Below are 12,950 nucleotides of genomic sequence, written 5' to 3'. Positions count from 1 at the left end.
GATGAAGAGATCTTTTGAAAACTTTGCTTATTAGAGACGAGTTTTAAGAAGGAGAAAAACAATTCAAAATGGTTATAAAATATAATTGAGAATTAAGAGATCAATTTTTTCAAGATCAATAAAAGAAAGAGAAAATAAATTATAATAAGAAGATAGAATAAAAGAGGTTTTGGAATGAATCCTAAAAGAAACCTTTCAAGATTCAAACAACTTTTTGTTGAAGAACACCACCAATAGTTAAATAAATTAATTAAAACAACTGTATCTAGATATAATTAAAAAGAGGATTGTGATATTCACTGTACTTAAATCTTCTGTATATATATATTGGGTAATCATAATCATATCTGTATATTTATATACAATGTAGACATGACATCATTAAATCATGAAAATCCAATCACAATGCAAATTAAAAAAAAAGTAAATTGTTTTTCAGTTATCGAATATTGTTATTGACATTCTATTTCTACATGTTTCATTTATAATTATTTATAAATATTTAAATGTAATTTTGGAGTTTTTTTGGCAAAATGTTAGGAGTTCACAGAGGTTAATCATAACAACTAAATTTAACATTTTTAATTATGTGGTGAGTGATGTTGTATAATGTTTTATATATTGTTGAGAAACTCTAAAGGCACTTGGTTTATAACTGAATGAGTTTCTTAAATCTTGATAAGTTTATGTTTTTACCCATGAAATGCTGATTTGTTACGGCAAAGATTCTAATGAAAAGTATTATAGATGTTTTATATATACAGTGAAACCTTTATAAATTAATAATGTTGGAACTACACCAAAACTATAATTTTTTTATTAATTTATAGAGATATTAATTTATTGATATACTAATTGAATCAAAAACTCAATTTGAAACTATAAATTATATGATTTTATAGAGATTTTTAGTGTATATTAATTTATAGAGTATTAATTTAAAACCCATGAAATGCTGATTTGTTATGGCAGAGATTCCAATGAAAAATATTATAGATGTTATATATATACAGTGAAACTTTTATAAATTAATAATGTTGGGAGTACACCAAAACTATAATCTTTTAATTAATTTATAGATATATTAATTTATCGATATACTAATTGAACCAAAAACTCAATTTGAGACTATAAAATTATATTATTTCATAGAGATTTTTAGTGTATATTAATTTATAGAGTATTAATTTAAAGAGGTTATACTGTAGGTAGATATTTATTGTATAATAAATTACTAGGTGTTGTGCCCGCATGCGGACATAATCTTCTTACGGATAATTATTAGTTTAAATTAATCCAATATGATAAGTTTTTATTTATCTCTTCAAACAAATTAAATCAAACATCAAATTATTTATATTTGATAAATATTTTCATTAAAACATTCAAATACTTAAAATATTTTAGAAAATATCTTTATGGAAATTTTTTTACCTGATTAGTATTTGATTATAAATTGTTGTATATCTTAATTTAAATATTTTCTAAAAATATGATATTATTAATATAAACTTTTAAGATAACAACACAATTTGTTTTTAATTATATATATATATATTCATTAAGGTAACAACAAAATATATGAATTATTTTCTTTTTAACAAAATGATATTATTAATATAAATTCGTTTTTAATTATATAATAAAATATATATAAAATTTCATCAAGGATAAATTCATTAATATTTAATTATATATTGTTTTATATATTAGTTTTTATAATAAAAATAGTATTTAAAGATAACAACACAATATATAAGTATTATCTTATTTTTTAGAAATATAAAATATTATTTCAAGATAACAACAAAATGTATGAGAATTATCTTTGTAGAAATTTAATATTATTAATATAAAATTCGTTTTAATTAAATTAGTATATATAAAAATTTATTAAGGGTAACAACGACATTAACCAGTCTAACTTTTAACGTGAGAGCTCGATTCCAAAAATTTACTTCGTAAATAATAGTATAGATTGAGTGTTTAGAGGTAAGTAAATATAATCAATAGTGGGAGAAAATCTATTAAATTTAAAATATTTATACCAAATAAATGTGATCATCCTATGCGGTCTGGGCTAGAGGTATTTTAGTTTCCCCGACCCCAAACGAGTTACATCGTCCGCATGGTCACTTGACTGGTTGACCAAAGAATAAAGTCTCTTAATGTCTTGGATTATACAAAATTCACGACATTAAGACCTACAGACTCCAAAAACCATTTTACTAAAGAATATTTTGAAATGAATTATATCATGTTCTCCATAATTTTAGGTTGATAGTAATAATAATAAATATAATAATATTTAACATTTAGTCATATGCAACTAGCTTTATTATAACACAAATCAGCAACTCACAGATAACAATAAGAGAACGAGAAGTCATGAGCGTTTGTAATACGGACAATCTTGGCGATCTTAGTTAATGCAGATATTTATACACATAGATCTTTACGGTTCAAGGAGTAATCTTTAAAACGTTGAAGAGCCGCTTCGCTTGACCACGAGTTCTGACATTTTTGTTGCGAGTAAATGTTGGAACCATTCGAAGCAGCTTTTGGTACTCTGTTGCATCAAGGTAACCATCCAACCGTAAAACCATCGTCTCTACTGCCTTTGAGTTTTGCAGCACAAGTTTTATGAATGAAACCACATCTTTTGACTTTGCTAGCTTAGAAACAACACCAGAGGACGATGATGAATAGGTCTGCTCTGTCGTTGGAAAGTCCCCGTATTTCAATCTCCAGCATCGATCAGGATTCAAGCCTTGCGTACGTAAGTGTCTGTCAAGCTCCTGATCCTGAAGATAGTAATAAAAACAATGCTCAAAACACACACACACAAGAATATATCCCAAAGTGGAAGCACATAATTGTTTTACTCGTAAATAGTTACTATAAGATAAAAAGAGGTTCATGGTAAAAAAAAGATACCTGTATGCCTTTATAACAGACTGTGGTAACTGTTATCTTCTGTAATCCAGGGGAGTTTTGGAGCAGCCTTGCTAAGGCAGGAATAACAGATCGAACAACCATCATTACAACAGTCAAAGATTTAGCCTGGAGTTGCGGAAAAGGAAGACCACGAAGCTCGGCAACAGATAGAGCCTAACAAAAATGCATACAAAGCTGTAGAGTTAAGAGAATGCTAGAAAAACAATCATAACATGGGAAAACATACCTGAAGTACGATTCGTCCAATAGTAAGATTCTCTACGTGTTGCAACTGTTCTAGCATCTTCAGCAACTTGTCTTGATGAAAATCATCCTCCCCCGTTGTTCTTCTTCTGACATAGCTTAGGCTGAATCTAGCATCAGTTAAAGAGGAGACATCCACTAATACACATGGGTCAAGAGACCCTATCAATTTCAAAAAACGGATGTGTGGCGCTACAATCTTGGCTGGTCCGTAGTAGTGGCCAGTAATCTCCAACCTTGTCAACTTCATTGACTTGCTGAGATCAATATGATGAATATGTTGACAGAAAATCAATACAAGGCTTTCAAGCATTGGACAACCAGAGAGAATATTAGCTAGGGACTCATCGGGCAGACCGCAACATTCCAGAGACAAGCTCCTTAACGATGTCCAAAGGACAGTACATTTAGGAACCACGTCGCAATAATTATAGTTGCCTCGACGACCCAAAGCTAACCTGAGCTGCTTTACGGAGGAATTGGTAAAGAAGAAATCCGGAAGCACGTTGTCATCGGAGACGATTATGATGATGATAGACATGATCTCAGCGTTACGTGAAGCAGCGAGCTCGATCCAGCTATGAACATGGGATGGAGTTAGAGAAAAGTTGTTGAAGGTAACATCAACATGGAAACTCGTGATTTTGGGAGCCGTGAAGGTGGCTAGGGTTTTGCTTATGGAATCAGGGTGGTTCGATGTGTGGCAATGGAAGGAGAGACAAGGGGTTTCGCGCCATGCATGCTTCCATCGTTTGGACAAGACCGACGTTCTGATTGCGTCTTCGGTCGGAATGTTGGAGAGGATGTGGTGGAGTATCGCGTCAGGTAGTGAGCTGATGAAATCTGAACCCTCGTTTGAACGGAAGCGCTGGCTAGGGCTTCTTACGGCGGCGGAGATTCTCTCACTCTCACTTTCGACCCTCGTGCCCATTTTTTTTATTTCACTTCTCATTTTCCAGAAATTTACTGGGGTTATAACGCGAAAATGAAAAAAAAAAAAAAAGAAAAAGAGAATGTGTATGTGGTGTTTGGTCTCTTTGACCGGTTGACCAAACAATGAAGTCTTTGTGATGTACAGTGCTACTGCTTTCAGGTAGGGGTGGACATTCGGATATCCGTTCGGGTTCGGGTCGGGTATTTCGGATTTTCAGGTATTTCAGTATAGAGTTGTAGAACCCGTTCGGGTATTTCTGTAATTCGGATTGGATTCGGATATTTTTAGTTCGAATTCAGTTATTTCAGATGGGTTCGGATATTTAGATTTTTGAAAAAACAAAATTAAATTTTCATTTCTCAAATTTCTTGTATTTAAATATTTAACTTTCACTTAACTAATCTTTTATTTTTAATAGATTGAATGGTTAATAGATTTGGACATAATATTTTGAAACTAAAAAGACATTAATTTGATTGTTGTTTCTAAATTTTGGATGTAACTTTTTGTTAATTCTTGAAAAAAATTTTTTTTACATGCATTTTAAGTGAGTAGTAAATCATTTTCTTCGTAATTGTATGTATATCGTATGAACTTAAAATATGTATAGTATCAATATAAATACTTTATATAAAATGAGAGATGTAAACTATAAATATAAGGTTAATTATACATATGTTCGGTTATGTTCGGATATCTATTCGGATTCAGATATTACCCGTTCGGGTTCGCATATCCAATCTCTCCTAATTCAATACCCGTTCAGATATTTTGTCACTTCGGTTCGGATTTCGGTTCGGATTTTTTGGATCGAGTTCCGGTACAACTTCAGATATCGGGTAAAGTGTCCACCCCTAAATGATGAGAAGATCACCGAGCTCGCTGAGATCAAGCATGGCACCGGGTAAGAAGAACGATGAACGATGAGAATATCACCGAGCTCGCTGATCACCGAGTTCGGGTTTTTTGGATCCGGTTCGGGTACGTGAGATCAAGCATGGCACCGACTAAGAAGAACGAAGAGAAGATCACCGAGCTCACTGATCGTGTAGATGAACGGATCGACGCGATCGAGAAGGAGGTGGGGAAGATCTCGTTGTTAGAAAGGTGTATGGAAAGCCTGATGATGGAGATAAAGCAGATGACCGGTGAGTTTGGAAAGATCCGTCTTCGACTGACAGAACAAACCAAGGAGAAGGATCGACGGGAAGAAGGGCCGATCTCCTCTAGTTTGATCTCTCATCCAGCGGGTGTTTTCAACGCTCCGGTCTATCAGGGAGAAGGATTGGGGAAGTATCGAGGAAGGACCGAGGTACACTGGCGAAGCAAGGTTCGTGGGCGAGTCGAAGTTGGAGGGTGACTAGTTCACGGTACAGCAACCGCTGTGGAGGGCCTTGGAGGATCGAAACTTTTCGTTGTCTCGTCTGATGGAGATACCCTTGTTCGACGGCACGGAAGCTGAGAGTTGGATGTTGAGGATCGATCAATACTTCGAGATCGGTGATTTTACGGAGGAAGACAAGATGAGGGCGGTGCGGCTATGTTTCACCGGTGAGGCTTTATCTTGGTACTGTTGAGAGAGAAACCGAAACTCCTTTGAGTGTTGGGAGCAGATGAAGAGCAGGGTGCTTAAACAGTTCTCGACTGTTCGCGATTCGAGCGCCAGGGAAAGGCTGCTTAGCCTGAGGCAGACGAGCTCCGTGAAGAAGTTTCAGAAGGAGTTCATCGCGCTCGCATCTAACGCTCCTGAGATCTAAGATTCGTGCAGGGGTGAAATTGATGGAACCGCAGGGGCTGGAGAAGATAATGAGCGTGGCGGAGCTAGTCGATGATTGGTCCGATGAGGGAGACTCGTCGGAGAAGAGAGAAGGGAGTGATAGTAAAATGGGCCGGGCCAGTAACGGACGTTTCCAGGCCCAAAGTGTTCGAGGTAATGGTCAAGGAGGTAATAGACAAGGAGGTGGGCTGAACAGGCTCAAGCCTAACACACCCACGACGACATCACCTAACAATGGAAGCCAGAACCCACACAATAGACTTAAGCCGCCGTTTCGACACCTGACGCCGGAGGAGGTCGCGAAATGGAAGGCGGAAGGGCTCTGTTTCCGCTGTGACGAGAAATACCGGTACAATCATCGGTGTGCAAAGCCGGAGCTGTTGGTGTTGATGCTGCTGGAAGACGGAACGGAGATCGATATCTCAGATTGCTCCGTTGAGTTGGCAGAGGCGACGGTGGAAGAAGAAGGGGAGGTAGCAGAGATCTCGATTAGCTCAATGATGGGGATCTCATCATCGAAAACCATCAAGCTAGAAAGGACAATACAAGGCGAGAAGGTGGTAGTCTTGATCGACAGCGGCGCGGCCGACAACTTCGTTTCTCTACGGAGATAGTGAAGAATCCGAACCTGACTATCGATAGTGCTAAGGCGTACAACGTACTCACTGCCAGAGGAATCACAATAAAGGGAGCAGGGACGTGTCCCTATGTGAGATTGGAATTACAAGGCTGTTCAATCACTTTGTTTCTCTAGATCTCTGTTTATACACTTACACGTAACAAAGTACTATATATTTTTGTGTCTTTTTCTCAAGTTCGAATCCTTAACTTGCACATTCTGTTATTACCTTATAAACTATTTATAGACAGAACCAAGAACCACGATCAGGAGGGCTGTGTGGCAAGAATTAATTGAAAAGACCGAACACTGAACTTTGAACAGATAGTAAGCAGGAAGCGATCTAACCATAATAAAAGGAAAATTGCTGTTCAGACGAAACGCATCAAGTGATAATAACAAAACCAAGTCTTTCTGTTCGCAACGTTTAGAGAAAACAAGAATCTCAAAAACGGTCCACCACCAAACATTTGTTATGATGAGGGTTTTGCTGGTGAGCTCTTCTTAAGCAGTAGCTTTAGCAGCTTCTTGAGCAGCAGGAGTCTCGAAAGTCTCTCCCGCTACGAGTTCTGGGACATCATCTTCATCCTCTTCTTGGATAGTTGCTGGAACATCAGCTCCTCCACCTGGTGCCTGTTTCTGGAACTGCTCTGCTAGCTTCTTCAGGTTGTCCAAGTTATCAGTTCCTGCGATTATCAAAAAGTAAGAGAAATCTGTTAACTCGAGGGTTCATTAGTTTGGAAAGAGTAAACACTAAATGGTTCTTACCAAGTTGGCTGATAATCTGAGGAAGTATGTCTTGCAACTCTGCACGAAAATTTAGATTTTCGAAAATTAGAATAAACATAAGCCGAGAAGAGAATATGATGTATGTAGATACAGAACACTTACTTTTGGTCTGTGGAGCACCGCTCACAGCCCATGTATTAGCAGCAACGGAAGCTTGAACTGTTAATAACAAACATGCAAATGACCATTAACCAAAATGCTAAGATTGATAAAAGTGAACAAAAAGTTTGGAACTTTACCCTTAGGGTTAATGAACTGAATCACAACATCATCCTTAAAGATGTTAACTTCTTCGATACCGGGAATGGAGTTGACTCCAACTCTCTTGAGCGTGCTCTGGAGCTTCTTGTCGTCCGTCGTGTTCGTCTTGTGAACAGCCTTCTTCTTTCTGAAAGGAGAGAAAACAAAAATGGTTTAGCGAACATTAAACTGTTTACAGAAAAAAAAAAAAAGACTTAAATATACATACCTTCTAACTGTGCCTTTTCCGCCAGTGCGGACAGTGTTAGCCATCTTCATCAACTTCTCTCTATTCATCTGTTGTAATGAAAAACATTTATGAATACACACAATAAATCAATTATTAGCAGCACGAAGAATAATGTTTTGTGTTGTTCTATGAGCTTTAACGTTAAAAGCTTAAATCTTTTCAATCTAGGATCATCGACATGCATGTAAAGAACAGAACTATGACTATCAAGGGGCACGACAAGACTTTGGATAATGCTTTTTCCAGAACTGGATAATCAGTGAGGATGTAATCCAAAAATTTCTGTTTCTCGATAGAAAAGGCAAAAACAAAGTAGCAAATGCTGTAAAAAGTTATATTTTCTTTTGAATCAAATTTCAACATTTTATTCAAAAAAAAAAAGAAAACCTTTTCAATCGATTAGGTATCTATTGTTTCGATAAAATCAGACAGTACTTTGTACACTTAGTTAAGTTGTCGGAAAGTAGAGGATACTACTCAATGACAAAAGCAGTAACCAAATGAACCGAGAAAAAAACAAAAACACGAAACTGATCTTAAACATTTCAGCTGAATCAGAGAGCACTAAGGAAACAATCGATTATGTCAGAGTGAAGAAGGATTAGATTAGTGAAAGTGGGCTTACCTTGTTTTCGATTTGTAGGGTTCTTCTTGCGTCGAAGGGTATAAGAAGAAGGAAGAAGATAAGTAAGAAAGAGTGACAGGAAGGGGAGAGAAGGAACGATGCAAGCGGCGGTGGAGGGTTTTGTGCTTTTAAGTAAATACGATGCTTAGCCCAATCTCGCTTTTAACACGAATACAATTGTTATTATACTAAACACCATCCTACGGTCAGTTATCTCACGTTCCTAAAAGGAGTCTCGTTCTCTACCGTTCGATATTGCTTTTATTTGGACATGGGCCTTAGTGTGGCCCATTTCAGTTTCCGTTTCTACAATTCTGTCTGTAAATGCGTAATCACCCGAGGAAAATTGATCCAAACTAAAATATTTTTTGGATACCAAAAATATCTAAATCACAATTATATTGTTAAAAAAATACATAATTAATCATAATTAATCTTGAACCAAAAATGATTGGAATCAAATCTAAACTAAAATTTGTAAATATTCAAATACAATTTAAATTTTTAATTCTAAAAATCCAAAATCAGAATAGATTAACTGAATCCGAACGAATATATGAATGATCATCCCTAGAAAAAACTATACAACAAATCTCTTAGTATAACATGCAACTAGGTTAAGATCCGCACCTTGCGAAGGATGAACATTATATATATATTATTTTATATATTATATGTTTATAACATATTATAAAATAATAAATATATATTGAATAATTAAAAAGTCATTATCTACTACTTATATAATTAAATTGGCGCGAACATATAAATAAATTTTATATTCGAAAAAATATTTTTTCTATTTGATATGATATATAATTAAATTTAAATGATAATAACATATATATGGTATATTTTAATATTAATATTTATTAGATGATAGTTTTTGTTCATATTTGTTTTTTATCATTTGTATCTATTATAACAAAAAGTCTAAATTAGTGATAACAAAATTTTTATCGTGGGATTAATGGTTTAAAGAATTTATAATATTTTAAGAAATTAAGTTGTCAATATTTTTTCAAATTTTTTATCAAAAAATGTTCAAAGTAAATTTCAAAATTAAGATATTTATGTATTTTTATAAGGCATATAGTTTAATTTAAAATGATACATATATTTATATATCTTTTATTTTTGATACTTATTAAATGAGACTTTCAACTTATATTATTTTTTAATTATTTGTATCATGTCATAACAAAAGTTTTAAATCATAGATCACAAAATTTGAATGTGAAACTTTTAACAGTTTTAGTAATTTATATTCGTTTTTAAAAATTCAAAATATAATATATAAATAATTTTTTTAATTTTTATTATATGGTTACTATGATTGTTTAATTTATTTTAATAGCTTAAAATTAAACAAATATAATTATAATACACACTTATTTTTATCAAATCTTTATTATTCAAAATCATTAATTGTCATATATATTTTAGCCACATTAGGCAATTCCGTAATCTTATTTAAGGAAATAATGAAGCACATTAATAATGTATTTATTATGGTTTAATAAAAAACTTATTATATATTTAGATGAACCAACTTATTTCTCTAAGGATTCTAAGAATCATTCTATTGATGATACGTGGATACAAAAAAAATATTGCAATGCTTCTCAAATAATATATAGGGAATAAATAATCTAATAAATTATTTCACTAGATGACAATTTTTTTCTTATTTCACTCCGATTCTACATAGTATTTTATTAAACCGAAATACTCCGGTTCGCACTTATACGAGACTTCAGTGTCCAACTCATGCACGTACGTAATACGTATTATTCTTACCTACCAATCCATGACCACAATTTCGATTAACAACTTAACAATGGTCTAACTGGTTAGGTTCAGAGTAGTTGACTTTGGTAACAAAGAGATAATTTTCTTTTTTTGGGTCAGCACCAAAGTGATTATAATTTAGAAAAATCAACTCGTGATCATGTAAATATTACGCTAAATAATTGAGGAAAGAAACAGATAAGAGATATATTTTATTCAATATGTAACTTTCAAAGGAAAAGAGAAAGAGTCACACAGACATTTTATTGTAAGTAAGGATCGAGTCTTGTCATATCACAAGTCTCACATAGTCTTGGACGAAATCTCAGTAACATTAGCTTTCTTGAACATAACCAAGAACGGCTCAGAGCTTAGAGCCAAACGCCGAACGCCTATTTCGTCCACGAATATCCCGACATTCGTGCATTGACGACCAGAATCACCAGTCTTAGGACAGAACACAAACTTGTAAGCATCATCTCCAGAGTTTTCGATCTGAAAGAAACTGTTGGGTGAGTCGTCTTGTAGACCAGCCACCACGAAATACTGCTGCCTCTCCTCGTCAAACTCACCGACTCGCCAGTATGTTGACTGGAAGCATATCGTAGCTTCAACGTCCGTCTTGATGTTAAGGTCTTGCGACTCGGGAACGAACGCAACTCTAGGTCTCCAGTTTGAGAATTTAACGGGAATACCTTCATCAACCTCGGATGATTTTTGCACGATGTCGTAAGGACATAGCTCGCCACCGCGGCCGCGTAGAGTTAGCCCCCCTCCTCTTCCGCGGATGACTGGGAGAACATAGTAACTGCCGCGGAAAATGATGTCGCCGTCGATGTCAAGAACTGCACCATATGTGTTTGTGGCCAAAACTATGGTTAAGGCAAGAACGAAGTAAAACGTAGGATTCATGGTGCTTTTTTCTATAGCTTTAGTGATAATCTGAGGCACTGAGTGTTTGGGGATGAAGAAAAAATGACTTGATGCAATCTATATATATAGACACTAGTATAGCCAATGGTGACCAGATGAGGAGACTTTGATGTCTAGTGTAGGCTATGCTTAGCTTGTGAACTATAAACTCTCAATATTTATTTGAATTTACATACTATATGTACACTATATTCAACACACGTTTCTTTGATTTATTTATTTTTTTCAAGCTCGAGTTTTTTTTCCAACTTTTCTATAAAAAAAGTTTGAGAACTGAATTTACTATTCTACTTTGATTTGGTATGGTTTTAATTTAATACGTTTCTAACAGCATATATCCCCATTTTTTTCTGAAAATATTAAATCGTTGATTTGATTACTTTAACTTTTTTTCTTTTTGGGGGGTCAACATTTTACTTTGTTTGTTTATTACGTTTTGTCCAGATATAGAGACCAAGATTTTTATATATTTTTAAGTGTCTATTGCAGTTCAATTTGGTTAAACCAACCAAAATGGACACGTAATTGAAACTTTTATTCTAATCCTTACATGTCATGAGCTTGTCTTCTTCTTGGCAAAATTAATCAATTTCAGTGTAATGTGCATGTCATGTTAGTTTGGAGCATTGTATATGGATAACATCAGAGATAAAAAGTAAAATATAGATTGAGTTAAGATAACAATAATACACTAACAATACTAGCATATAATCACTAAAAAAATTATCATAAATAAAACTATATGTTTTAGTGAGAAGCGATACAGTCTTCTCTCTCTAAATATTTTCTTCTCCGTCAAAGCTTGTGTTTTTTTACCAAAAAAAAAGCTTGTGTTTTTTCGGCGGCGGCACACCGTCGGAATAGTCTCTCATGTTCTTGTCTTTTTAGTATTCCTGTGTTTGGGATTTTGTCTCTCAATTTTGGAGCTTCATCTCCAAAGATTTGGAATCTGCTGGCAAATGTATTACACTCTTGTAATCTTTTTTTGTTAATTTAATTTCAGTGTGAAAAAATAGTGAGAAGCGGTAGATTGTAGTACTCCCAATCTCCTTTATGATAGAAATGTGAATTACAAACTACTTGATCAAGATTTCATGTCGATCTGATCAATATAGATCATCACAAGCTCATGTCACTAATCGCTTACAACATATTCATAAATCGTATGAAGAAGAATCTCTTCTCTTATACTCTCTTCCACACATGAAGAAGAATTTGAATAACTATTCTCTTTTATACTCTATTCCTTTCTCCAACTTATCGCATGAAGAAGAATCATTATAAAGCTAGCTACAATAAACATGAAAATATACTATTTAAATGAACATTTCAATCCTTGACATTTTCACACATATCATCACTTTCACTCGATCAAATGTACTACATTTTATCACTAGGTGGGCAAGTGCCACATACATAAATTTTAGTTTTCAATAGTGTTATTGACCAAATCTAGAAACTCAGAGGGTTTGGCTTTCATTCCTCATGCACATTTGGTTGAAAATCAACTATAACTACTATAAGTCTATAACTTTGTTATCTAATATATTGTGCCCCATGTTATAATATTGGCTAGTTCCGCCTCTGACACTACCGCGGTCATGATAGTAACAGGGTAATTGATATTGTTTTATCGGAATCATCCGTACCTGGTTCAATCGCAACCTTATATATCTTCAGCAAGATTTTCATCCTTATGGATCGGATCATACGGTGTAGTTTGTTGTGCTTAACATCGGGCATTGGATTGTTGGTGGTGAAAAGTGAAAACTCTTTTGAACGTGTTGCATC

At 34.3% G+C, this 12,950-nt stretch overlaps 3 protein-coding genes across 4 annotated transcripts; all 3 read right to left on the bottom strand.

Annotated features, from left to right (window-relative positions):
* Positions 1-2,322: 2,322 nt before the first annotated feature.
* LOC106353626 (F-box protein At5g03100-like) lies at positions 2,323-4,191 on the bottom strand. Its single transcript, XM_013793386.3, has 3 exons — positions 3,185-4,191; positions 2,938-3,111; positions 2,323-2,804 (listed from the first exon to the last, which is right to left on the bottom strand). Exons 1-3 carry the CDS (start codon positions 4,151-4,153, stop codon positions 2,463-2,465), a joined length of 1,485 nt encoding a protein of 494 aa, XP_013648840.2. The 5' UTR covers positions 4,154-4,191; the 3' UTR covers positions 2,323-2,462.
* A 2,668-nt stretch (positions 4,192-6,859) lies between these two features.
* Positions 6,860-8,614, bottom strand: LOC106353627 (nascent polypeptide-associated complex subunit beta-like). Of its 2 annotated transcripts, XM_013793387.3 has the most exons (6): positions 8,436-8,613; positions 7,790-7,857; positions 7,560-7,708; positions 7,423-7,479; positions 7,300-7,338; positions 6,860-7,217 (listed from the first exon to the last, which is right to left on the bottom strand). In XM_013793387.3, exons 2-6 carry the CDS (start codon positions 7,855-7,857, stop codon positions 7,036-7,038), a joined length of 495 nt encoding a protein of 164 aa, XP_013648841.2. In that variant the 5' UTR covers positions 8,436-8,613; the 3' UTR covers positions 6,860-7,035. The 2 variants fall into 2 exon arrangements, with proteins under 2 accessions (XP_013648841.2, XP_022559801.2); XM_022704080.2 differs by having other exon boundaries at positions 7,300-7,479; positions 8,436-8,614.
* A 1,794-nt stretch (positions 8,615-10,408) lies between these two features.
* LOC111199275 (kunitz trypsin inhibitor 4-like) lies at positions 10,409-11,279 on the bottom strand. The gene has a single exon (XM_022689008.2). The coding sequence runs from the start codon at positions 11,136-11,138 to the stop codon at positions 10,530-10,532; it is 609 nt and encodes a 202-aa protein (XP_022544729.2). The 5' UTR covers positions 11,139-11,279; the 3' UTR covers positions 10,409-10,529.
* Positions 11,280-12,950: the final 1,671 nt, after the last annotated feature.

This window comes from Brassica napus, chromosome A7 (assembly GCF_020379485.1).
Source record: "Brassica napus cultivar Da-Ae chromosome A7, Da-Ae, whole genome shotgun sequence".
NCBI lineage: Eukaryota > Viridiplantae > Streptophyta > Magnoliopsida > Brassicales > Brassicaceae > Brassica > Brassica napus.
This window is presented reverse-complemented; position numbering and strand designations above follow the sequence as displayed.

Excerpts from the sequence above, each read along its gene's own strand:
- LOC106353627 (XM_022704080.2), bottom strand. The coding sequence starts at position 7,857 with ATGAATAGAGAGAAGTTGATGAAGATGGCTAACACTGTCCGCACTGGC. Across the intron at positions 7,709-7,789 it reads GGAAAAGGCACAGTTAGAAG|AAAGAAGAAGGCTGTTCACA; the intron begins GTATGTATATTT and ends CTCTCCTTTCAG. Across the intron at positions 7,218-7,299 it reads TCAGATTATCAGCCAACTTG|GAACTGATAACTTGGACAAC; the intron begins GTAAGAACCATT and ends TGATAATCGCAG.
- LOC106353626 (XM_013793386.3), bottom strand. The coding sequence starts at position 4,153 with ATGAGAAGTGAAATAAAAAAAATGGGCACGAGGGTCGAAAGTGAGAGT. Across the intron at positions 3,112-3,184 it reads TTGGACGAATCGTACTTCAG|GCTCTATCTGTTGCCGAGCT; the intron begins GTATGTTTTCCC and ends CATTTTTGTTAG. Across the intron at positions 2,805-2,937 it reads TCTGTTATAAAGGCATACAG|GATCAGGAGCTTGACAGACA; the intron begins GTATCTTTTTTT and ends TACTATCTTCAG.
- LOC111199275 (XM_022689008.2), bottom strand. The coding sequence starts at position 11,138 with ATGAATCCTACGTTTTACTTCGTTCTTGCCTTAACCATAGTTTTGGCC.